The sequence below is a fragment of the Chrysemys picta genome, chromosome 10 (genome assembly GCF_011386835.1).
Source record: "Chrysemys picta bellii isolate R12L10 chromosome 10, ASM1138683v2, whole genome shotgun sequence".
NCBI classification, from domain to species: Eukaryota; Metazoa; Chordata; order Testudines; family Emydidae; genus Chrysemys; species Chrysemys picta.
This window is the reverse complement of record NC_088800.1, coordinates 42988927-43009741: the sequence shown is the minus strand read 5'-3', so window position 1 is coordinate 43009741 and position 20815 is coordinate 42988927. Positions and strand designations below refer to the sequence as shown.

General features: G+C 56.8%; 1 protein-coding gene across 1 annotated transcript; it reads right to left on the bottom strand.

The window, feature by feature from the left end:
* Positions 1 to 334: 334 nt before the first annotated feature.
* On the bottom strand, positions 335 to 7083 carry NR2E3 (nuclear receptor subfamily 2 group E member 3). The gene is made up of 5 exons (XM_005280976.4): positions 6980 to 7083; positions 6219 to 6482; positions 4977 to 5158; positions 3666 to 3906; positions 335 to 444 (listed from the first exon to the last, which is right to left on the bottom strand). The coding sequence occupies exons 1-5, from the start codon at positions 7062 to 7064 to the stop codon at positions 335 to 337; spliced, it is 882 nt and encodes a 293-aa protein (XP_005281033.2). The 5' UTR covers positions 7065 to 7083.
* Positions 7084 to 20815: the final 13732 nt, after the last annotated feature.

The following is a 20815-nucleotide window of genomic DNA, read 5'->3' as shown; positions in this document are numbered from 1 at the left end:
CCCCAGCAGAGGGCGCCAGCCCAACAGGGATGCATCCACCTGCGCTTTAGCCTTCTGCCTATGCAGGAAAGGCTGCTAAAGGAAGGATGGACAGCTCAGCCCTACCCCAGCTCTAGAGCAGCACAAGGCAAACCGAGGGCTTCAGCATCATGGAGACTAGCTTGCGCAGTAGGGAGAAGAGTGATTTCTGATGGACTTGCCCGGGAGGCGGGCAGTTGTTAGACAGCTCAGAAGGGAGGAGAGGCAGGAAGGTGAGGAGCGAGACAGGCACTGGCAGGTGGCCAGCAGTGAAGGGTGCTGCGTGGTCAATGGCACGGCTGCAGCATGAGCCCTGTTACCTGACAGGCTGGCTGGGGTAGTGTGTCCGGTTGTGTTGGTCCAGCATCACCTGCGACTGATCTTGCAAGTTCTCCACCTGCTCTGGATCCTTCAGGCCTCGTGTCTCTGTAACAAGATCAGGGCTGTTCTGTGGCACCTGCACTGAGAGAGGCTCCTCGCACGCAGCAGGAGCGCACAACTCCCGTACCGTGGGCGGGCCAGTGGGTCCAGCCAGCAAGGAGCAATGCCTGGGCCCACAGCACTGCTCAGGAGCCCCTCTGCACGGAGGGTGTCCTGGTGAGGGCATGCCCGTCGGATTGGATCACAGGCTGAACCAGCTGAGCTGAGCTGTAATTGTGCCTGGTTCGGCTCTGAGTGCGAGGTTGGTATTCCAGTGACACTCCCTGGGGGGAGCCCTGGAGGGCGGGCAGGGGGTGGGGGCAGTGCCTCTGCTGCTGTTTGAGATGGTTCACAGGTCATGGGACCCGACACCCTCTTGCTCTGAGGCAGGTGCTCTAGCAACTCCTGTCTCCTCCCCCCCCCCCCTTCATTCCCCCGGCTGCTCCCCAAACGAACACAACTTCATACACAGTGGGAGGGGAGGGGTAGCTAAGCTGCAGTGCCAGCTCTGGCCTGGGACGCTGAAAGTAACGATGGGTATGAGTTATACAGCTAGGATGTTGGGTTTGTTTTTAATCAATTCACAGGGCTGTATCCTCTAGGGAAGGACATTTGCTGACGACATTAACACTGGAACCATCGTTAATACGGTGAGAGAAATCCGATCATCTTCAGAAACCATGTGGACATGGCTTGGGCAACGTGGATGAACCCTTGTGTATTAACTCCCAGTAGCTGGGGATGGATGCTCAGAAGGAGGTAGGATTGCCAGGTGTCCGGTTTTCAAGCGGAATGCCTAGTCAAAAAGGGACGATGGCAGCTCCGGTCAGCACTGCTGACTGGGCTGTTAAAAGTCCGGTCGGCAGCACAGCGGGGCTAAGGCAGGCTCCCTGCAGCTCCCAGAAGCAGCGGCATGTCCCCCCTCCAGCTCCTAGGCACAGGGCTGGCTTTAGCAAGAGCGGGGCCCGATTCCTGGGAGCAGGGCTGGAGCCGCCAGGGCCGGGGGTGCTCAGCAGGTGCTGCTCGGCCAGGGAGGGGCCGGAGCAGGGGCTGCTCGGCCGGAACCGGGGCCTGGGCCAGGCCGAAGCGGCTGGGGCCGGGGCCAAGAGGGAGCCGCTCGGCCGGGGCCGGACTGGGCCGGGCCACGCTGCGCCTCCCCGGAGCCCTCCGCCCTAGCTTACCTGATGCTGCCCACCTGCCCCTACTTGTTTTCAGACTTCCCGCGAATATCTGATTCGCAGAAAGCAGAAGAGGGGGAGGAGCAGGGGGCGGAGCGTTCAGGGGAGGGGAGAAGGGGGAAGTGAGCTGGGGGAGGGGTGGAGAGCTGCCGGGCCCTTTTAGGTGCGGGGCCCGATTCAGCCGAATCGGCCTAAAGCCGGCCCTGCCTAGGCGTAAGGGCAGCCAGGGAGCTCCGTGCACTGCCCCCACCCCAAGCGCTGGCTCCACAGCTCCCATTGGCCTGGAACTGCCTGGCTTGCCTCCGCATAGGAGCCAGAGGGGGGACATGCCGCTGCTTCCAGGAGCCGCTTGAGGTAAGCATCGCCCGGAGCCTGCACCCCAACTCTCTGCCCCAGCCCTGATCCCCCTCCCACCCTCTGAACACCTCGGTCCCAGCCTGCACCCCAAACTCTTCATCCCCGGCCCCACCCCAGAGTCTTCACCCCCAGCTGGAGCCCTCACCCCACAAACACCCCTGCCCAGAGCACCCTCCCACAGTCCAAACCCCTCAGCCCTAGCCAGGAGATCCCTCTAACACACCAAATCGCTCATCCTAGCCCCACACCGGAGCCCTCACCCCTGCCCCACCCAGAACTCACATCCCCAGCCCAGAGCCTGTACCCTCTCACCCCAACCCCCTGCCTCAGCCTGGAGCCCCCTCCCATACTTCGAACCCCTTGGCTCCACCCTGCAGCCCGGAGCCCCCTCCTGAACCCCAAACCTGAAGCCCTCACCCCCTCCCACACCCCATCCCCCTGAGCCAGCCTGGGGAAAATGAGCGAGTGAGGGAGGGTGGGGAGAGCGAGTGACCGAGGGAGGGGGGAATGGAGTGAGTGGGGGCAGGGCCTCGGAGAAGGGGAGGAGGGGCGGGGTAAAGGTGTTCGGTTTTGTGCAAGTAGAAAGTTGGCAACCCTAGGTAATTGGGTTTCTGGGCAGAGCAGCAACGTATGCTGGCAATGCCAAAGGAGGTAGGGCTCAGGATTATTTATAAACGAGACACAGAACTGATACGTTTCCTGGCACTGCAGGAGGAAGGTGAATGGCTTGGATCATCCTCCCTCCTGTTTCCAAACTAAATATTGGAAAGCCACTGGTGCAGCTGTTGTGAGGCAGCAGCGCACACTGCCTGTGAGCCGGCTCCCAGGGCATAGCCTGGTCTAATGGGCAATGCGTTCCCTGGATTGCCTCCACTCTGAGCAAGCAGGAAGCATGTGGGAGGGTCCCAGGCCTGGCAGCCAGTTTAGCCTCCTGTGAAGGGTGGAGAGGAAGGCAGGCAGCCAGCCAGGCTCTGTCCATGACCACAGTGACATCATCCAGAACACCGCCTCCACAGAGCCACATGGGGGTCACAGGCCTCACCAGGTGGCCAGGAAGCCATTGTGAATGACAGCCATGGAGGGAGGGGCATAGAGTTCCCAGGAGTTCACTGAGCAAGGGTGCAAAGATCCTGCACCCAACCTCCTCAGCCACTGCTGCCCAGTCCCCTCCCGGGTCACGCTCCCGCCACTGGCTAGATCTCAGAGTCTCACTGCTGGCAGTTTGTGGGGGACTCGCGGTGCGAGCATCTCTCTGAATCTTTGGGCTCCACGATGGGATTCATACAGCCCAGGAGGGACCCAATGATGCTCTGCTGGCCCTGGACAGATATAACCGGTGTCTCCAGGGCTGGGGGTTGCTTTCTCCAAGGTCCCGATGGCTCAGATGGCCTTCTCGCCCTGGGTTGGGCAGGAAGGAGCTGGGATACCGGGGGGGGCAGAGACTTCAGGTTGGGACTGATGGGCATTGGCAGAGCTGCGGGGAGGATAGGGCTGGAATACTGGGGGGCAGGGACTGCAGGTCAGGACTGAGGGATGTTGGCAGAGCTCCAGCGGTGGGGGGACAATAGAGCTGGGATGGAGGGGGGAGGGGCTGCAGGTCCGGACTGAGGGGCATTGGCAGAGATGTGAGAGCAAGGCTGCCTGCCTTATGGCTGTCCCTAGCCACTGTCCTGCAGCACCAGCTGGGCTCACCTGGTTTGAAGAGCACAATGGCCTTCATGCACGCGAACTCTGTGGGGTCTATGGTCAGGGACTTGAAGCGGCTGATGGTTTCCTGCAGGATGCGGATGTCCACGCTGGCAGACACCAGTTTCCCATGGATGTTGGGGGAGAGCTCAGGCACAGAGAGCAGCGGGCAGCTTTCCAAGGGCATGGACCATTGGATGGCGCAGAGCAGGAACAGCTCGCTCCAGGCTTCCTCCAGCAAAATCACCTGACAAGGCACAAGAGGAAGGAACATGTGAGCTATGGGATGAGGCCTCCTGTGGGTGCGTATAGGTGGGTGTACAGGTGTAGGCAGGTGTAGGTGTACATGTACGTACAGCACCTAGCACGCTGGTGCCTTGAGGCCTGATTAGGGCCTGTAGCTGCTACTGTAATACAGACATTAGATTCCCTTTTATGTGTCATCTCCCACGGGTTCTGAAAACAAGTTGCACAGCAGCAGCCACCACCCGTGTGCCTGCCTTTCGGCCTGAGTGCTACTGGCCCAGTCACCCATGACCACCTCACACGTGATCTCATCACAGCACCACTCCACCAGGGCCTGCTGCCCCCTAAATCCCGTGTTCCCAGCCACATGCTTAGTAGATTGGTCACAAAGTGAAAGCCACCAGCATGCTCCAAATGCATCTGATCTCTCCGGCCATTCCTGGCGGCTATGGCTCAAGAGGGGACATCAGGAGAGCTGGGTTCTGTTATGATAACTGGGTCTACAACTTCGCCCCAACTGTGAGCTCAGCTGTGAACAGGGCATGAGTGGGCTGGCGGGGGGGGAGGGGGGTCCTTTAAAAGATACTCTCCAGCTGAAGGAAAAGGCAACAAAGGCTGTTGTTCACATGAAAGCCTCACTTAGCATTTTACGTTTCAAAGGCTTTCACTGTTTTCCCTTCTTTGCTGTATCTTTAACAAAAGGTTACAAAGGGTTTTTAAGGGTGTTTGCCATGGTGTTAACTGCTAAGCAGGCTGAGGTGTCTCCAAACCAAACCTTGTGTAATTTGCACGGGGCCTAGGTTCTGTTAACACTTTTAGTCCCAGTTCTGCCACGTGAGCTGAGACAAATCACTCCACCCTCTGGGCCTGTGATCTGGGATGATGCCTGAAGGGTGGGAGGTGAGTTAATCACTGTTTGCAAAGCGCTTGGGAAGGGGCATGCCCAGAGCTATGTTGTCTGCTGCCTAGTCAGAGCCCTGCTGTCTGGTCCTGGGGTCGCCTCACCAATGTGCATCACACCAGCCCAGAGGTCACTAAACGGCAACCCAGTTAGTCCAAATCCCACCTCACCTGGTCCCTGAAGGGCAGATTGGCGAAGACGGGCAGGTTTTTTGCCCACTTCACTGCCATGAAGAGGAGGCGGGCGGAAGTTTCATAGATGCTCTCAGGGCTGGCGGATGGGTAGGGGGACATCTGGTACTCAGTCGAGGTCCTCTCGGGCTCATTACCTGTCACATCGATGTTCTCATCAGCTGGAGGGAGGAGAACAGCTGGGTCACGGACAGCAGCAGAGCTCACAGAAACTGCCCCAGCTACTTCAGGGACCAAGCCAGGGCTGGTCTGAGTCTTGCCGCTCATGGGCGGACACATGGACAGCCCAAATTCGAAGGGGGAGGAACCAACCCATTTTCTCCTCAAAATCCCTCTAACATTAGCCAGGTTTCCCTGATTTCTGTTTGCCCCTTAGCCAGGCTCTGCAGCCCTCCCAATGCAGCATCGGTCCCCAGCCCGAGAATCTGAGACAGCGGGACCACAAGTTGTGTGATACGGCACCTCTGTCCGAGCTGCTCCAGGAGCAAAAGGTGAGCACAAGGCAGAAAGGTAGTATCTAATTTGTGCCAGGGCTGATCTCCCCGCCCCCCACCCCACCCCCCGGCACCTCTCGGCCTGGCAGTTCAGGGCCCCCGGCACCTCTAGGCTTGGCAGTTCAGGGCCCCAGCACCTCTTTCATTACAAATTAAGCACTGCAGGAAGGGAAGCAGTTTGGTGCCAGCAGGGGGAAGGGCAGCAGGGCACCTGGTTGCTGATGATGTCCGAGGCATATGGCAGGACCTTTGCAGGCAGAGGGAAGCTCCACTGAAGACTCATCCACTCAGGGACTTTAGTGGCTGGTGCACACTCCTTGTAGGGGGGCTGCCCTGGGTTCTACAGGTGAGGTTTGCGTGGTGGTGACAAGGCCTGCGTGCCCCTTGGCTGGGACAGGCCAATTTCCCTGGAGGCAGCTGCAGTCTGACAGCAGCCTGGGGCCAGATGCCTCCAGCTGAGGTCAGGCAGCATTGTGAATTCTGGTTCTGCAGGGGCTGCTCTGTGAATCCCAAGGGCTGGGGAACCAAGTGAAAGGGCTCAGGGCTCTGGCACGGCAAGGAGCGCAGCCCCAGGCAGGGACGTAGAATTGATGCTGCTGGTGCCTCACACTGGGAAGGAGCTCACCCCCTGCCTCAACTGGGTCTGTGTCACTTGCTGTTGCTGATGCCCCAGGCTGGCACGGGTATTGCTACAGCCTCCCTTCCCACCCTGTGCCCAGCAACCCACCGTCCTCGGGCTCCAGCTTGGCACAGGTCTCGGCTGTCATCAGGCTGGCCATGAAGCGGTGATTACTTGGAGGAGTGGGTGCCCGAGGTCCCAGGGTACCCGGCACAGAGGAGCCGGGGCCCCTAAGACTCGGCAGGGCAGGGCAGGGTGGCGGAGGGGCCTCCCGCGTGGTGGCCAAGTGCGCAGGCTTGAGGTCTGTGTCCAGCGGGATGCTGTTGAGTCTGACTTGGGCAGTGCTGCGGGGCTGGCGCTCGTTCTGCACGGCTGGGGATGCAGAGCAGGATGGTTAGGGGTAGAGGGTCTGAGCGCTGACACGCACAGCAAAGAGCACCAGGCCCTGTCCGCCCCCTGAGCAGCCACCCCCAGCCTCCCTGCAGCACGGTCGTGTAGCAAGATGGGCACTGACCCTCTGCCCTCTCCTTCTAGCTGAGGGTGGCAACCGCCCTCCCAGCCCTTCATCTGGAACCTGGCAGTCCTGGTACTATCCTCCCCACTGCACAGCTGTGGGGACCTAGTCACGGCAAGGCTAGGGGCCGGCCCTGTCACCTAGCTGTGTGCTCTGGGCAGCAGCCTCTCCACCTGTCCCGAGCAGCCTCTGAGCTCAGCTGTCCTGAGCTCCTCTCTGCCCAGCACCTGGTGTGGGCACCCGGTACTGCCCAGAGAGCAACAGCCCCGGGCCCCTACCCAGAAGCTCTCACAGTCAAAGGGCTGCAGGTGTGGCCTTCCCGGCCCTGTACCCTCTGGCACCTCCCTGCACTCACCATCCTTGTTCATGCCTGCTTGCAGGCACTTCTTCAGTCTGCAGGCCTGGCATTGGTTTCTGTGGGCTTTGTCCACGGGGCACATCCCCGTCCCAGCCTGGCACCTGAAGAGCAGATGAATGCAGGCCCAGTTATGTCAGCCCTCCTTGCGTGGCACCTGGGGGAGGAGGTGTTTCCCCCAGTCCAGGATGCTGCATCTGCCCCATAACTAATTGACTAGCCAGGACAAGGTGCTGACACCCTGGGGTCAAACCCATGGCTGGGGATTGCACCATAACCTACCAGGAGTCCCGCAGTGCCCACCCCCCTCAGCCCAACAGCCCCACTGTGCCCTTCCCCTGCAGCGCCCACACCCCAGCACAACAGTCGTACAGTGCTGGCCCACCCCTACTCTCCAGCCCAACAGCCACATGGTGCCTACTCCCCTAGCTCAGCAGTGACCCCCCCCTCGCCCAATGGCCCCATGGTGCTCACCCTATGCAGCCCTGCAGTGCCTCCCCCGACAGCCCAGCAACCCTGCACTACCTGCCCCACAGGCTGGCTGGGCAGGGGGCTCAGCAGGTCTGACTTTGGGGATGGGGTGGCTCCATCGGTCTCTGCTGGACCCCACTGCTGAAGACCTTCCCATCAGTCCCGTCCCAGAGCTGTGCTCCAGGGCTCCGTGTGGCACCAGGGGTGACCAAGCATGCAGGGCGCAGTGGGGGCAGGCCGGGATGCTAACAGGCCCTGTGGCTGACCCACCTGCTGGCTGGGGTTCGTGGTTTCCCGGCTGAGTCCTGGCAGAGAGGTGCCAGCCCGGCATGGGGCCTAGAGCACATGGTCTATAGTGTGCTGGCCAGGAGGGGAATGGCCTGCCATGCGCCAGCCCAGCACAGACCTGGCCCATCTCCCCACACTGATCTGAGCCTCGGCTCCTGGGGAGAGGGGTGGAGACGGCTCCAGTACAGTCTGGCTCTACGGTCATGGCACAGCCCCTCTGAGGGCTGTGTGTGAAGTGGCTGGGGCTTGGGCAGTGCCCACATGGCAGCATCAATCTGGGGAACCATGGAGACGGACCTGGGCAGGACTGGTGGGTGGGGGGAGCTGGCTCTGCCCTGGTTGGCTCTAGGGCCATCAGGCCAGGAGTGAACTCGGAGATGTTTGCAAAGGGCGGGGGGGTCTCCTGAGATGGGCGCCCAGCACCACCTCCTGCTGCGATGTCGGGGGATGCTGGTGTGTATCCCACACAGAGACTAGGGCGCCTTTGCCTGTGGTCACATGGGGCTTAGGTAGGGTTACCATATTTAAAAAATAAAAAAAGAGGACATTCCATGGGGCCCTGGCCCTGCTCCTTTCCCATCCCTGGCCCTGCCCCAACTCCGCCCCTTCCCCAAAGTCCCCGCCCTAATTCCGCCCCCTCCTCCCTCCAAGCCATGCAAAAAGGGCTGCCCGAGCGCAACCGGCTTCATGATTTGCCGGGCAGCCCCTGCGCCCCCGGCTGGCGCTTCCCCAGCGCAGCTGGAGCTGGGAGGGGAAGCGCCCAGCCGGGTGTGCAGGGTCTGGAGGCTGCCCGGCAAACCGTGAAGCCGGTAGTGCTCAGGCTTCGGGCAGCTCGCATGCCGCCGGGCACTTCCCCTCCCGGGCTCTGGCGGCTGCTGTGCTCCCTGAACTCCTGGGCTCTGTAAGCGCCGAGTTGCCCGAGCGCTACCGGCTTTGGGCAGCCCCCATGCCTCTGGACCCTGCGCCCCCGGAGCCCGGGAGGGGAAGTGCCCGGCTGGGGGCGCAGGGTCCAGAGGCATGGGGGCTGCCTGAAGCCAGTAGCGCTCGGGCAGCTCGGCTCTTACAGAGCCCAGGAGTCAGGGAGCACAGCAGCCCCCGGCGCACGCTCTAAGGTAAGCCAGGGAGTATTTTTCCCGGACATGTTCGGCTTTTTGGAAATTCCTCCTGGACGGGGGTTTGATTACCAAAAAGCTGGACATGTCCAGGAAAAAACGGACGTATGGTAACCCTAGCTTAGGGGTTGGCTAGCTGCAGGTCCCTGAACCCCCTGTGCAAGGGCTCAGAAGGACCAGCCTGCCCTCGCAGGCTCTTAGACACCTGCCCCCAGGTGCAAAGGCCTAGGCAAGGGCAGCCCCAGAGCCAGCAGAGGCCCAGAGCCACAGGCACTGCCTCTCCCTGGCCCTGTGAGTCCGGGCAGCAGCGCTCTCCTCTCACCTGTAAATGAGCTTCCTCCTCACGCTCCGCTTGAAGAAGCCGCTGCAGCCGTTGCAAGCGTAGATGCCGTAGTGCTTCCCACTGCTGGTGTCACCGCACACCCGGCATGTGAGCACTGGGCTCAGGGCTTTGCCAGGGGCTGGGCTGAGCCCTGCAGGGCAAGAGCAGGAAATCAGCACCTGGGCACCACGGCCTGGAGATGACCTCATCCCCTCAGATCCCAGGGCTCGGCTATCGGGGTGAGGGGGCCAGCCCAACACACCCATCCCAGTGGGACCCAGGCGTGAGTGAGCAGCACAGGCTGGGGAGATTCAGGGCGGATAGGCCTGAGTGCTGGAAGGGTGCAACTGAGCAGATGCAGTAGAAAACAGCCCTATGGCCCATAAAGCCAGGGCGCAGGGCTGGTCCCCCCCAACTCAGAGAGGAGGCACAGAAGGGATGGGGGCTCCAAGAACAATCAAATGCTTAGAGAGAACCTGGGACTGTTTAGAGAGGTGTAGAAAATAGTGATTGGGATGGTGCCCAGCTCTCCCCCTGCCTTTTAACACAAGAACAAGGGGACACCAGCAGCACTGGGCAAAGGCAGGGAATCTAATACCATGAAAAGGAACTTCTCCTTTATACAGTGTGCAATTAGCCGGTGGAACTCACTGCCACTAGATCTCATGAAGGCTTAGGAGGGCTCAGCAGAGGATCGTGCATTGATGTGGGCAATGTGAATGTCCCCATCACATTAGATGGGGTCTGAGGGGCTACAGGTTATAAACCAGGAGGGCACGAGCCAACCTCTGTCTGGTGGGGGTTGGGAAGAAACTCCGCTATGGCAGGTTCTTGTGTCACTGCCCAGAACAAAGAGCCTGGTGCTGGCTGCTGTTGGCACTGGGGATGAGTGCCTGGTGGGATCCCCCATGGCAGTCCCTGTTGTTACTGAGATTCGTTATCTGCATTGCAGTAACACCTGGACCCCACTGTGCTAGGTGCTGCCCAGACAGAGCAAGAAGCCAGACCCTGCCCTGGAGAGCTGTGTTCCTGCAGAGGCCAGCGCTGAGCAAGGCAGGTCCCTCGGGGAGGACGCAGGGCTTGGGGCACAGGGGATAGGACGGCCTGGGCTCTCTGGCGGTGGAACATTCTTAACCATTTATTTGGCCGAGAGCTTCCTGTGTTGAGCTGGGAACTATGGGGGAGGGGGGTGCATTAGAGCAAGTGTGGCTGGGCTACAACAGCTTTCCACTCTAAACAGCTCTAAACAGCTTTCCACTCTTTGCAGGCCCAGAGCTCTTGGACACACTGGACTTCGGGGGCTGAAATTCCCCCCCACAGGCCATGCTGCTCTAACCCCCAGACCCCACTTCCCTCCCAGACCTGGGGCCTGAGCCCAGGAGTCCTGGCTCCCTGCTCTAACCGCTAGCCCCTGGGAAGCACCCTCCCTGTGGAGGCGTGTGTTGTTCTCAGGGCAGTGCTGAGTGGCCAGGGCTGTTGCTGGCTGTTTGCTGTGAGCTCCCAGCCCGCTGAGCATCATGAGGCCCTTCTGACACGTGGCTGCAGCACACACCCTCTGCTGGGACACTCAGCGGATCCAGCCCCAACTCTCGCCCACTGCAAGCCAGAGGCATCACTGCAGAAGGGCTCTGTCCTGTGTGCCTGGGATTGCCTCTCAGATCTCGCCCCCCATCCCAGGCCCACGCAGTGTGAGTTGAATGGGGGCCAGCCTATGGGCAGGGGTAGCACATCCCCTCCAGGGGTGAAAGCCCCACTCCACACACCCCCGCCAGTGATGCCCACTGCCCGCCAGCTGAGCAGCGATCTCGGCTGTGGGATTCCCATGTGCTGATGCTGGGTACAGGGCTGCTAAGCTTTCCCTGGCCAGTAATATCCCTGGGCACATGGAGAGGCTCAGACAGGGCCAGGAGAAAATGCTCATTAGCCAGGCCTGCACGCGCTAAGCAGCTCGGCCCCAGCTCAGTGGGGAACTGGGGCTTTGCCCTCCTTGTGAACCATCCCCCTCCAGTCCTACCTTCCCCAACATGGGACAAGCCCCCTCCTCCTTCTTAACCTCTCCCTGTCCCCCCAGTCAATAACACACAGGTTTCCAAGCCCATTACAAATGATTAACCTCATGGAATGTGTGGGGAAACTGAGGCATTGCAAAGGGCCCTCCTCCCCCAGCACGTCTGTGCCTGCCGCAGGAGTATCATAGACTCGTGTCTCTCCTCCTCCTAGCTATGGGAAGAGTCAGCATTCGGGGGAAGGGGATGAAGGGCCGGGGGGGGGCACAGCCAGACCCTAGAAAAGGGAGTTGGAGGGTGGGGGCAGCTGGCATGTCTGCTCTCTGGGGCAGGGGAAAGGGGAGTGTGTGTCAGTGGCGTGATTGGCTTCTGGGGTACAGTGCTCTTGGAGTAGCAGGAGGTGGGGGACAGGCCCAGCCAGGCTCTGGGGAGAGGAGAGGAAGGGGGGTGGCTGGGGGCCAGGCTCTGGGGTGCTGGGAGAAGAGCCTGAGGAGTGCGTGTGGGGATTCCCCATCCTGCTGCCAACTTGCTCTGCCCCGGGGGGCTGGAGGGCACTTGCTGAGTCCTCTACCACCTGCTACCGGAACACCCACAGGGGCTCAGTCCAAAGAGGTAGGAATCAGGAGTCCCGGTTGCTACTCTCAACTCTGTCCCTGACTTGCTGTATGGCCTGGGCCCAGCTCCTTCCCCTGCTCTGTGCCTCCGTTTCCCCACCTAGAAAATAGGATTATTGGTCTCAATTGGGCTTTGCAAAACACCTTCAGATCAGGCCTGGATCCCAACCTGCTCAGGAAGCTGGGCTTGGCAAACCAAATTGCTCCTTAGTGTTCAGCTTTTAAATACATTCTCTGGGCTGGGGGAGAACAGATCTGCTAACACAGTCACTCTGTGGGCTCCAGGGACCACAGCCTGAGGATTTCATTAGCCCAGTGTCTTTCTCCTGGAGCAGAATTCCTTACATTTCCTGAAAGCTCCAGGATGTATTGACATTTTGCCCGGCCCTGTGGGCCTGGGTATTTTCTCAAAGCTCCAGCTTCTGGAGTCAGGGGACTTGGTGCAAATCTCAGCTTGCAATTCTTTTAATAGTACATCGCTAGAAACTCATGATCCCTGCAGGCTCAAAATCCAAAATGACGAGTAAAAAGAACCTGACATTTATTATTTTTAAGCCTATCTCATGATTTTGGGGGGCCTGAATGAGGATTTTTGAACACTTGGGGTTGGCAGCATGGCTCTGGGAAATCACTAGCTGAGCTGGTCTTCTGCATCCCTGGCTCCAGCCGCAGGAACCCCCTCACACCATTATGCAATGGTATGCTGGTCGCTCTGTTTGCTCCCAGCACTAATTCACCTCTCACCAAAGCTAACAAGCGCCGATCGTTAGTGCTCACCCATCAGCCAATGAGCATAGATGCGCTAAAGCAAGTTCTCTGCAACTGTCTGTCTGTCTGTCTAGTTCCAATCCCTGCATTGCTGCAGTGTCTGGGCATCTCCCTGTGTCCCAGGTGCCAACCCACGCCCACCCTCGTGGCCATTACTGCATCCCATGGTGGCACTGGCCCCCGAGGGCGCATGGGCACATGACTCAGCATCGCCCCTTACCTGACTGGCTGTCCTCCAGGCCAGCGCTCACGGTGGACTCAGCAGGGGACGTGGACATGCTGGGGGTTGTGGCTGGAGCACAGGTGACCGACAGATGAGCTTGCGGGAGTGTGGGGGGCCCGGAGCCCTCTCCCTCTGTTTTATCCTTCAGCCTCTCCTCGGCTGGGATGGCCCCTCACACAAGGGCTATTGGTCCCAGTTGCTCCCTGCTCCCCAGCAGTTAGCACAAGGTGTCTGGAACAGGGGGAGGTCCTGGCTTCCTGTCACCCGAATCGGTGCTGTTGCGTGGGCAGAGAGCAGATGGGAAGCTCTGGCCTGATAGTCTATGAGCTGCTCCCCATGGTCGGCTGTGGGGCCAGGGAGCCAGGTGCCGCTTGCAGCTCCTCTGGCTCTGCGGGCTGGTTGTGTGTGTGTGTGTGTGTGTGTGTATGTGCCTCACGCTCTCTTCAAGGCTCCTAAAGCAGAGCTGGGAAGATTAGTTCTTAACGCTGTGTAAGCAGATGCCTGTTTGTCATCCTCTTAATCTTTAGTGTCTCTGCAAAGGTGGATCAATCAGCCACACCATGAAGAATTAAAAAGGTGCTGGGACCCATGAGCAAGCCCTGGATGGGACCAGCTCACTGTAACCCTAGACCCAGTGACATCAAACCCGCTGGGCCTACGGGGACTTAACAACCCGAACTCCCCAGTCGCTCTCTCAATGCTCCTTTCTGTTCCCCTTGGAGGATGATTACAGCTCATTTGTTCAGCCTTCGCTCTGGATGGCAGAGATGAGCCTTGGCTCCCGTTCCCTGTCAGACATTCGATCTATCTAGCTCCCTGCTCCCTGGCTGCTAGCAGGCCCAGAGCTATCAGTTGAGGGTTTGTGGAAAGGGGGTGGGGATCAGCCTTTATCCAAGGGCACCAGCTAATCATAATTCAATATTTCATGAGGCAGGTTTTCTCAAGCAGGTAAATGCACCTGATCCCCTGTGCTGGCTGGAAGAGTGGCCCCTGCATTACTGAGGAGGGGGAAAGGGAGGAGCCCGGGGAGGATAATTACAGGGTTTTTAGGAGAAGGGGCCTCTGTTAACACAGTGATCTGCTGGCAGGGCCTGCCAAGAGAGTTCAGGGCAAGCTGTCAGCAAGGGGGGCTGGGCCGCTCCCTGCCTCCGCTGAATTGCAGTGGGTTGTGCTGGAATGTGGAAGGGTGTGCTTCCCGGGGTAGGGTTGGGGGGAAGCTATTGAGGGATGGGCCCAACCATGTCGCCAGCTTCTCAACCCTAGGCCAAGTTTAAGCACTGAGCTGATCACCTCCTGATGTGGGGAAGCTGAAATCCAGACCTGATGGCTCCCAGCTTGGGGTTCAGGCTCAGCCCTTATAGGGAGGGGGATGGGAAACCAAAGCCAGAGTAGGCCATTTGGTTCAGGCCTTTATCTCAAATGAAGGCTCCTGGCAGGCCCCACTACGTGGGGAAATTGACCAGAGTAGCTACTGTGGAACAGCAGCCAGGATGGCTGTACTCCTCTGGGACTAGGGATTGTCCACACCCTGAGCAATTCCAGAGTTGCTGTTAGCCTTTCACACCCTGGCTGACTCTAGAATAACCCTGCCAGCACAGGGCATAGTGCAGCCTGCGGGAGCGTCTGCCTTTCCCTGTAGCAGCCGGGGACACATGCAGCCAGTACCACCAGGAGATATACATGAGTGGGACTCATTACCATGACTCCCCAGTTGTCTCTTGCTTGAGGACCTTGTCCCATCTGCCTGACAGCCCTCACCTGGTTGCTGCTCACTGCTTAAGTGCCTTGCCCACCTCTCTGCAGAACAGTGAAGGGTGTTGAGGCAAGGGCATTTAGAACTGGGAGTTGGGAAGATGGATGAGAGAACATCTAGGGAATCAGGGAACCATGAGCATCGAGAGAGGGAGCAGGTTTGCATCTCAGTTTTACCAATCCCATGTCTTCAAAATCATGAGTCAGGCCCAGAACATCATAAGACTGTAGAAAATAAGAAATCCTGCATTCTTTTTATTTACTTTCTGGGCTTTCAGCTGTGAAGGGTCACTTCTTTTTGCTTTTCTCTGCAACCATGAGGGTAAGAAACTTACTTTTTTTTTCCTAAATGAAAGCCCAGAGTATATTCACGGGACTCTAGGAGCTGCGGTTTTAAGAAAAACACCAAATATTATGAAACTTGCACTAAAAGTCATGTACATTTTGGTAACACTGCCAGCTGTGCTTGCAAACTGACTATTTACTGAAACACAGTTATTTCAATTATTATTTGTATTATAGGATCAGCTAGAGGCCTATACTGGGTGCTTCAGAGACACAGTGAGAAACCAACAATGCCCTTAAAGCCTAACGAGGCCAAGAGGTGAGAGAGGAAGCGATTTGCCCAAGGTTCACAGCCGGCCTATGGCAGAGCCAGAAATAGAAACAGGGCTCCTAAGCCCCAGTCCATCCCCCTGCCCACTAGGCCATGTTGCCACTTCCACAGAGTGTTTGAAAACAATGTGGAAAAACGTGCAAACTAATCTACAATTAGAAGCTTTTATCGAAACAAAGAATTGAGAGCCAAACCACGAGTCGTTAACACAGGGAGCAACTTCCCCTGAAACTAGCTTTTGAGTGGAGCTCATTCCCTTCCCAGCACATTCTGAATGGCTTGGGTCAGTGGCCATTACCTGGAGCCTATGGTCCGTCATTCAGTCAGCCAGAGCAATACCTGGTACACAGCTTACACTGTGCTGCCTGTGTTATCCCCTAAACTACAGTAATTACTGGGCGCGCTCACACACTCCCTGCAATCCCTCTGAACTAATCCATTTATTCTGTATAAGTAAAAAAGGGGGGGTGGGAAGATGATAAAACAGGTTTAATGGAGGCTGCTAGTTTAACAAAAACAATTAGCCCTGGGATTGAAATAGCAGCTCTGAGTCAATCAATCCCTAGGCATAGTCATAGGCCATATGGTGGTGGATGCTTCATCAGCCATTAGTAACAAGGTCATAATTAGTCCCCTGCCCTGATCTCTCTCCCGGAACACACTCCGCAGCTCGGAGCTGGCCAGTTGCAGGCTACTTTCTCCCTCCTCCTGTCCTCTGCAGCTGGGAGCGTACCCTGGGCGAGCGCGCCAGGTTTAAAACGCCACTGTGAGGACAGGCTTCTCTACAGCGCTGGGCAAAAATTTTCCTGTGAAACCTTTTTTTTGCTAAAAAAAAATAAAATAAAATAATTGCAGATTTGGTTCAACCAAAACAATTCCCACATGCCGCTCGATTTTGATGTGAATTGTTTTGGCCAGAAAAAAGGGAAAACAATTGGATGTGTTGAAATGGTTGATTTTGGCATTTCCAAAATTAAATGTTTTGACTTTTTGTTGCCGATCCACACTTCAGTTTGGACAGTCCTTCAATTTCAAAAATGCTTTACAATGTTTTACCCTCCCCAAAATGAAGCCGAGTGTTTTATTTGACCCCAAACTAGTTTTTTAACCAACCTTTTCAGTTAGCCAATGCAACCCTTCTACCAGGTGGAGCCAGCAGCAACAAGGGCCGGGTTCAGTATCTAGGGGTTCCTTTTCAACAATACAACACAAAACCAGCTCGAGCCCCCACCCAGTGACCTGGGACAATTACACACCACCCCCTGGGTGCCTCTAAGAGGCAATACTTCCCCTCTCACAAGCACAGAGTCTAAGTGTAGCAAAAACTTCTAATAAAAGGAGGGAAGTAACTCAGCATTAATTTGGGAAAACACCGCAACTAGGGTTCATAAACACAAACCATGAACAAAATACCCACCCCCAATTAAATTGGGCAGTGTCCTTTTCCCCTCAGGTTCTTAAGTCCAGCAACCCAAAAGTCCCTTTAATGTGCCCATCCCTTCTCTGCACCCCACTCAGTTGCTGTCCTTGGCCAGTGCAGCCCCAGAGCTCAGAGGTTCGTCTGCAGAGTTCACCTCCCACCCTGTGATGAGGGTGGGAAGGAGGCACCTTGCACTGTCTGCTGCTTAGGCTCTCACTCATCGCCTCAACTGCCGCTTGCTGTGCTTCTCTGGGGGGCTTTGCTCTGGCCATCTCCACCAACCACCCTGCTGGCTACTCACCAAGATGTCTTCAGGGCCCCCCACTTAACACAGCTCTCTGATTTCAGCTGTTAGTAGGGGAGTCTCACTGCTGGTGCATACGAGGTAGTCTCTTGCAATAGACACACTGTCCTTAAGTAGATCTAAATATCAGCAATTTTAGCTCTGCAGCCTATAACAAGACTCTCAATTACCTCTTTTATTAGACCATCAAAAATGATATCCAGTGCCCCCATCACCTAGCACAACTACCTCTCTGCTTATTAGGCTTTGGGACCCATGCCCCCTGCCTAGCGAGTACTGTTCAGTTGAAGGTGAGTCCCTCCATTGGGGTATGCCAGGTTTAGTTCTTCTGCCCTCCGTTCACACAACAAGGATAACAACCCTTTATTACTCTTCCCCAATGACAAGGAGACTGGGGATCCAACACCAGCCACAAGTGATCATTTGGGCAAGCAATCCCATCATGCTGAGCACCTACATAGGGTGTATGTGTCCGTGCAAACAAGATCAGATCCTGAAGTCTTTTTCCACAGCTCACCACTAGATGTCAGGGGAGAGCTCATCCAGACTCTGTTTACACCAAAATGACAAATTTTGGCAATTTTCAAATTTTCAGTGCGCCCAGCGAACCGACAAATGGGCTATGCACACAGCTTCAGTGACTGACATGCTCACACCTCCTGGCTTTTTGATGGCCCATGTGCTCCATCCCATCCATGCTGAAACTGTCAACCCCTGCCCCCCATAGGCGTCTTCCTGGGTGACTCAGCAGAGTGCCCTGGGATAGGCTGGGTCCTGAAGCCTGAACTGACCTTTTGCTCCCAGCTGTGGATGAGGGGATGCTGTCCCATGCTGTCCCTGTTGTGTGGATACACAGGGACCATCAGCATATGGCCATCCCCAAAGGTTCCAAAATCACAAGTCAGATTCCCCAAATCATGAGATTGGCCTAAGCCCAGAAGATTTGAAAAAAGAGATTCTAGCCGGTTTTTCGTCCTGGCTTCTGAGTTTTGTACATAGGGTGACCAGGTGTCCTGATTTTATAGAGACAGTCACGATATTTGGGGCTTTGTCTTATATAGGTGCCTATTCCCCCCACCCCCACATCCCTGACCCAATTTTTCACACTTGCTATCTGGTCCCCTATTTGCATCCCCCCTGCACAGGTGACAATTGCCCTGTTGCCAACTCACAAGTGTACAGTGAGTCTGGTGGTTTCTGGCCCCTGCTACAGGAGCGCTCGTCAGAGAACCCAGCCAAGATCAAGGCTCCATTGTGCAAGGTGCAGTACAAACCCAGAGTAAGAGACAGCCCCTGCCTCAGAGAGCTCACAATCTAGTGCAAAGCCTAGTGCTGAGTTTGTGACATGGGTGCTGGAATTGAAACTGAGCAAACTCAGCTCACATGGGGGTCACTGAAAATCCATTAGACAGGAACAACATTAACCCTTGTTGGGCTGGGCTGGATTCAACCAGGTGCCCTACTGGTGAAAAGCTCTGTAGTTGTATAGCACTCACCTGAGGCTGCCCGTCCCCTGGGAACACTAATGATTCGAGCTATGGGAAATTTTTCAGCCAAAACTTTTTTCCAGCTTCAGTGAATTTAGCTTCAGTTCATGAATTCATGTCAGTTTTGCTAAATTGTTTGTGTCAAAAATAAACCCTGTATCCAAAAAAAAAAAAAAACAGAAAAAGGGGGACATTTTGTGATGTTTCACTTCAGAAGTGACTTCATTTTTGTTTTTAAAATAATGCAAAAACATTTTTAAAAGTGCTTGAAATGGAAACAGTTCATTTTGGGGTGACCAGAAAGGAATTTTTTTTTCAACCACTGAACTAATTTTTTTAAATTTTGACCTCAACTGATTTTTTCCCCCAGAAATGCCAGTGAATCGAAAAATCCATTATTCACCCAGCTCTGCTAATGATCCAACTTTAAGAATGAGGCTGCCTTCTGGCAAGGTAAGTTTATTAGCTCAAGTTCTGGCCTTTAGGAAGCTTGCATAGGCAGGTTCTTGCCTCTGCAAGAAACTAAAGCAAACGCTCCTACCCCCCACCCCCCCATCTCTGCTCTCAGTCTCAAACTCACTCTCAGTTGGTCACACCCTCTTCTTAAAGGGCCAGTTTTCTCTAAGCAAATACAAATGATAAAATGTAACAACAGTACAACCAACAGCTGTATAGCATCCAGAGAAGTTTCTGCATACAATGCTTTGCAATGTAAAATTGATTTTGAACAATTACTCCATGCACTTTACACTAACATAAGAACAGCTATGCTGGGTCAGACCAAAGGTCCATCTAGCCCAGTATCCTGTCTTCTGACAGTGGCCAATGCTAGGTGCCCCAGAGGAATGAACGGAACAGGCAATCACCAATTGATCCATCCCCTGTTGCCCATTCCCAGCTTCTGGCAAACAGAGGCTAGGGACACTTCAGAGCATGGTTTTGTTCCTATACATTTCCTAACCCGTGGGTCATTAGCATTTGAACCTACAATTTTTACATCCAGAGCACAGACTTGTCCAGTTCAGCTAGAACGCTGATGGTGGTGGGATTGGAAGGCTGCTGCTAGCCACTGTGTGGACCAGTTCATGCAGGGATTCACACCACACACATTGGCAGTGGATCATTCATGGGACAGTGGTGGAGCACTGAGCATCAGGATTCTTGGTTTCTAAATGCGACGATGCCTCCATGTCAGCTGCTGGGACCAAGCCTGGGATCTCCAGATGTAAAAGCACATAGCGCTACCCCTGAACTAAAGAGCCAGCTCTCCCAGTATGGAAGCAGTGAAAGTCATAGACCTCTGTATGTGGTCTAGAGCAGGGGTTCTCAACCTTTTTCTTTTTGAGCCCCACCCCACCCCCCACTATAAAAACTCCACAGCCCACCTGTACCACAACAACTGTTTTGCTGCATATAAAAGCCTGGTGTTAGGGGGTAGGAAGCAGGGCAATTGCCCGGGGCCCCACTCCATAGCGGGCCCTGCAAAGCTACGTTGCTCAAGCTTCGGCTTCAGCGCAAGTCCTGGGCTTCAGTCCCGCACAGCGATGCTTTGGCTTTCTGCTCTGGGCCCCAGCAAGTCTAACACTGCCTCTGCTTGCAGGACCCCTTGAAAACTGCTCATGCCTCCCCCCCAGCGGGTTCCAGACCCCTGGTTGAGAACTACTGGTCTAGAGCATCTATATGTCCCAGGAAAGAGCTAAGGGACTGGAAGTGATTAGGGTTACCATATTTTGTGCCTCCCAATGGAGGACACTCCCCGGGGCCCCAGCCCCGCCCACGCCCCCGCCCCAACTCCGCCCCCTCCCAAAGTCTCCGCCTCCTCCCCTGCTTCCCGCGAACATTTAATTCGCGGGACGCCTGAAGCAGGTAAGGGGGGGGTGGGGAGGAGGCGCGGCCCAGGCTGGCCCCCCGGCGGTTCCAGCCTGGGTCGGCTCGGGCCCTGGGGTGCTGGCCCCGGCCGACCACCCCCGGCGGCCCGGCGCACCCCCCGGCTCCCGGCCCGGCGCACCCCCCGGCTCCCGGCCCGGCGCACCTCCCAGCTCCCCGACCCCGGCTCCCAGCTCCCCGGCCCGGCCCCGCGGGCCCGGCCCGGCTCCCGGCCCCGCGGGCCCGGACCGGCCCCGCGCTCCCGGCCCGGACCCCGGCCCCGCGCTCCCGGCCCGGACCCCGGCCCCGCGCCCAGCCCGGACCCCGGCACCGCGCGCCCGGCCCCCGGCCCGGCACTATGCCCGCGACCCCGGCCCCGCACCGGCCCCGGCCCCAGACAAAGAGGCCCCGGCCGAGCCTCCTGATTTTCCCGGACATGCCCGGCTTTTGGGGATTTCCCCCCGGACGGGGATTTGAGCCCCCAAAAGCCGGACATGTCCGGGAAAATCCAGACGTATGGTAACCCTAGAAGTGATCAGCCAGGGAGAGTTTGTTGTGATGTTGTAGTGCTTGTAATCTTATATGCA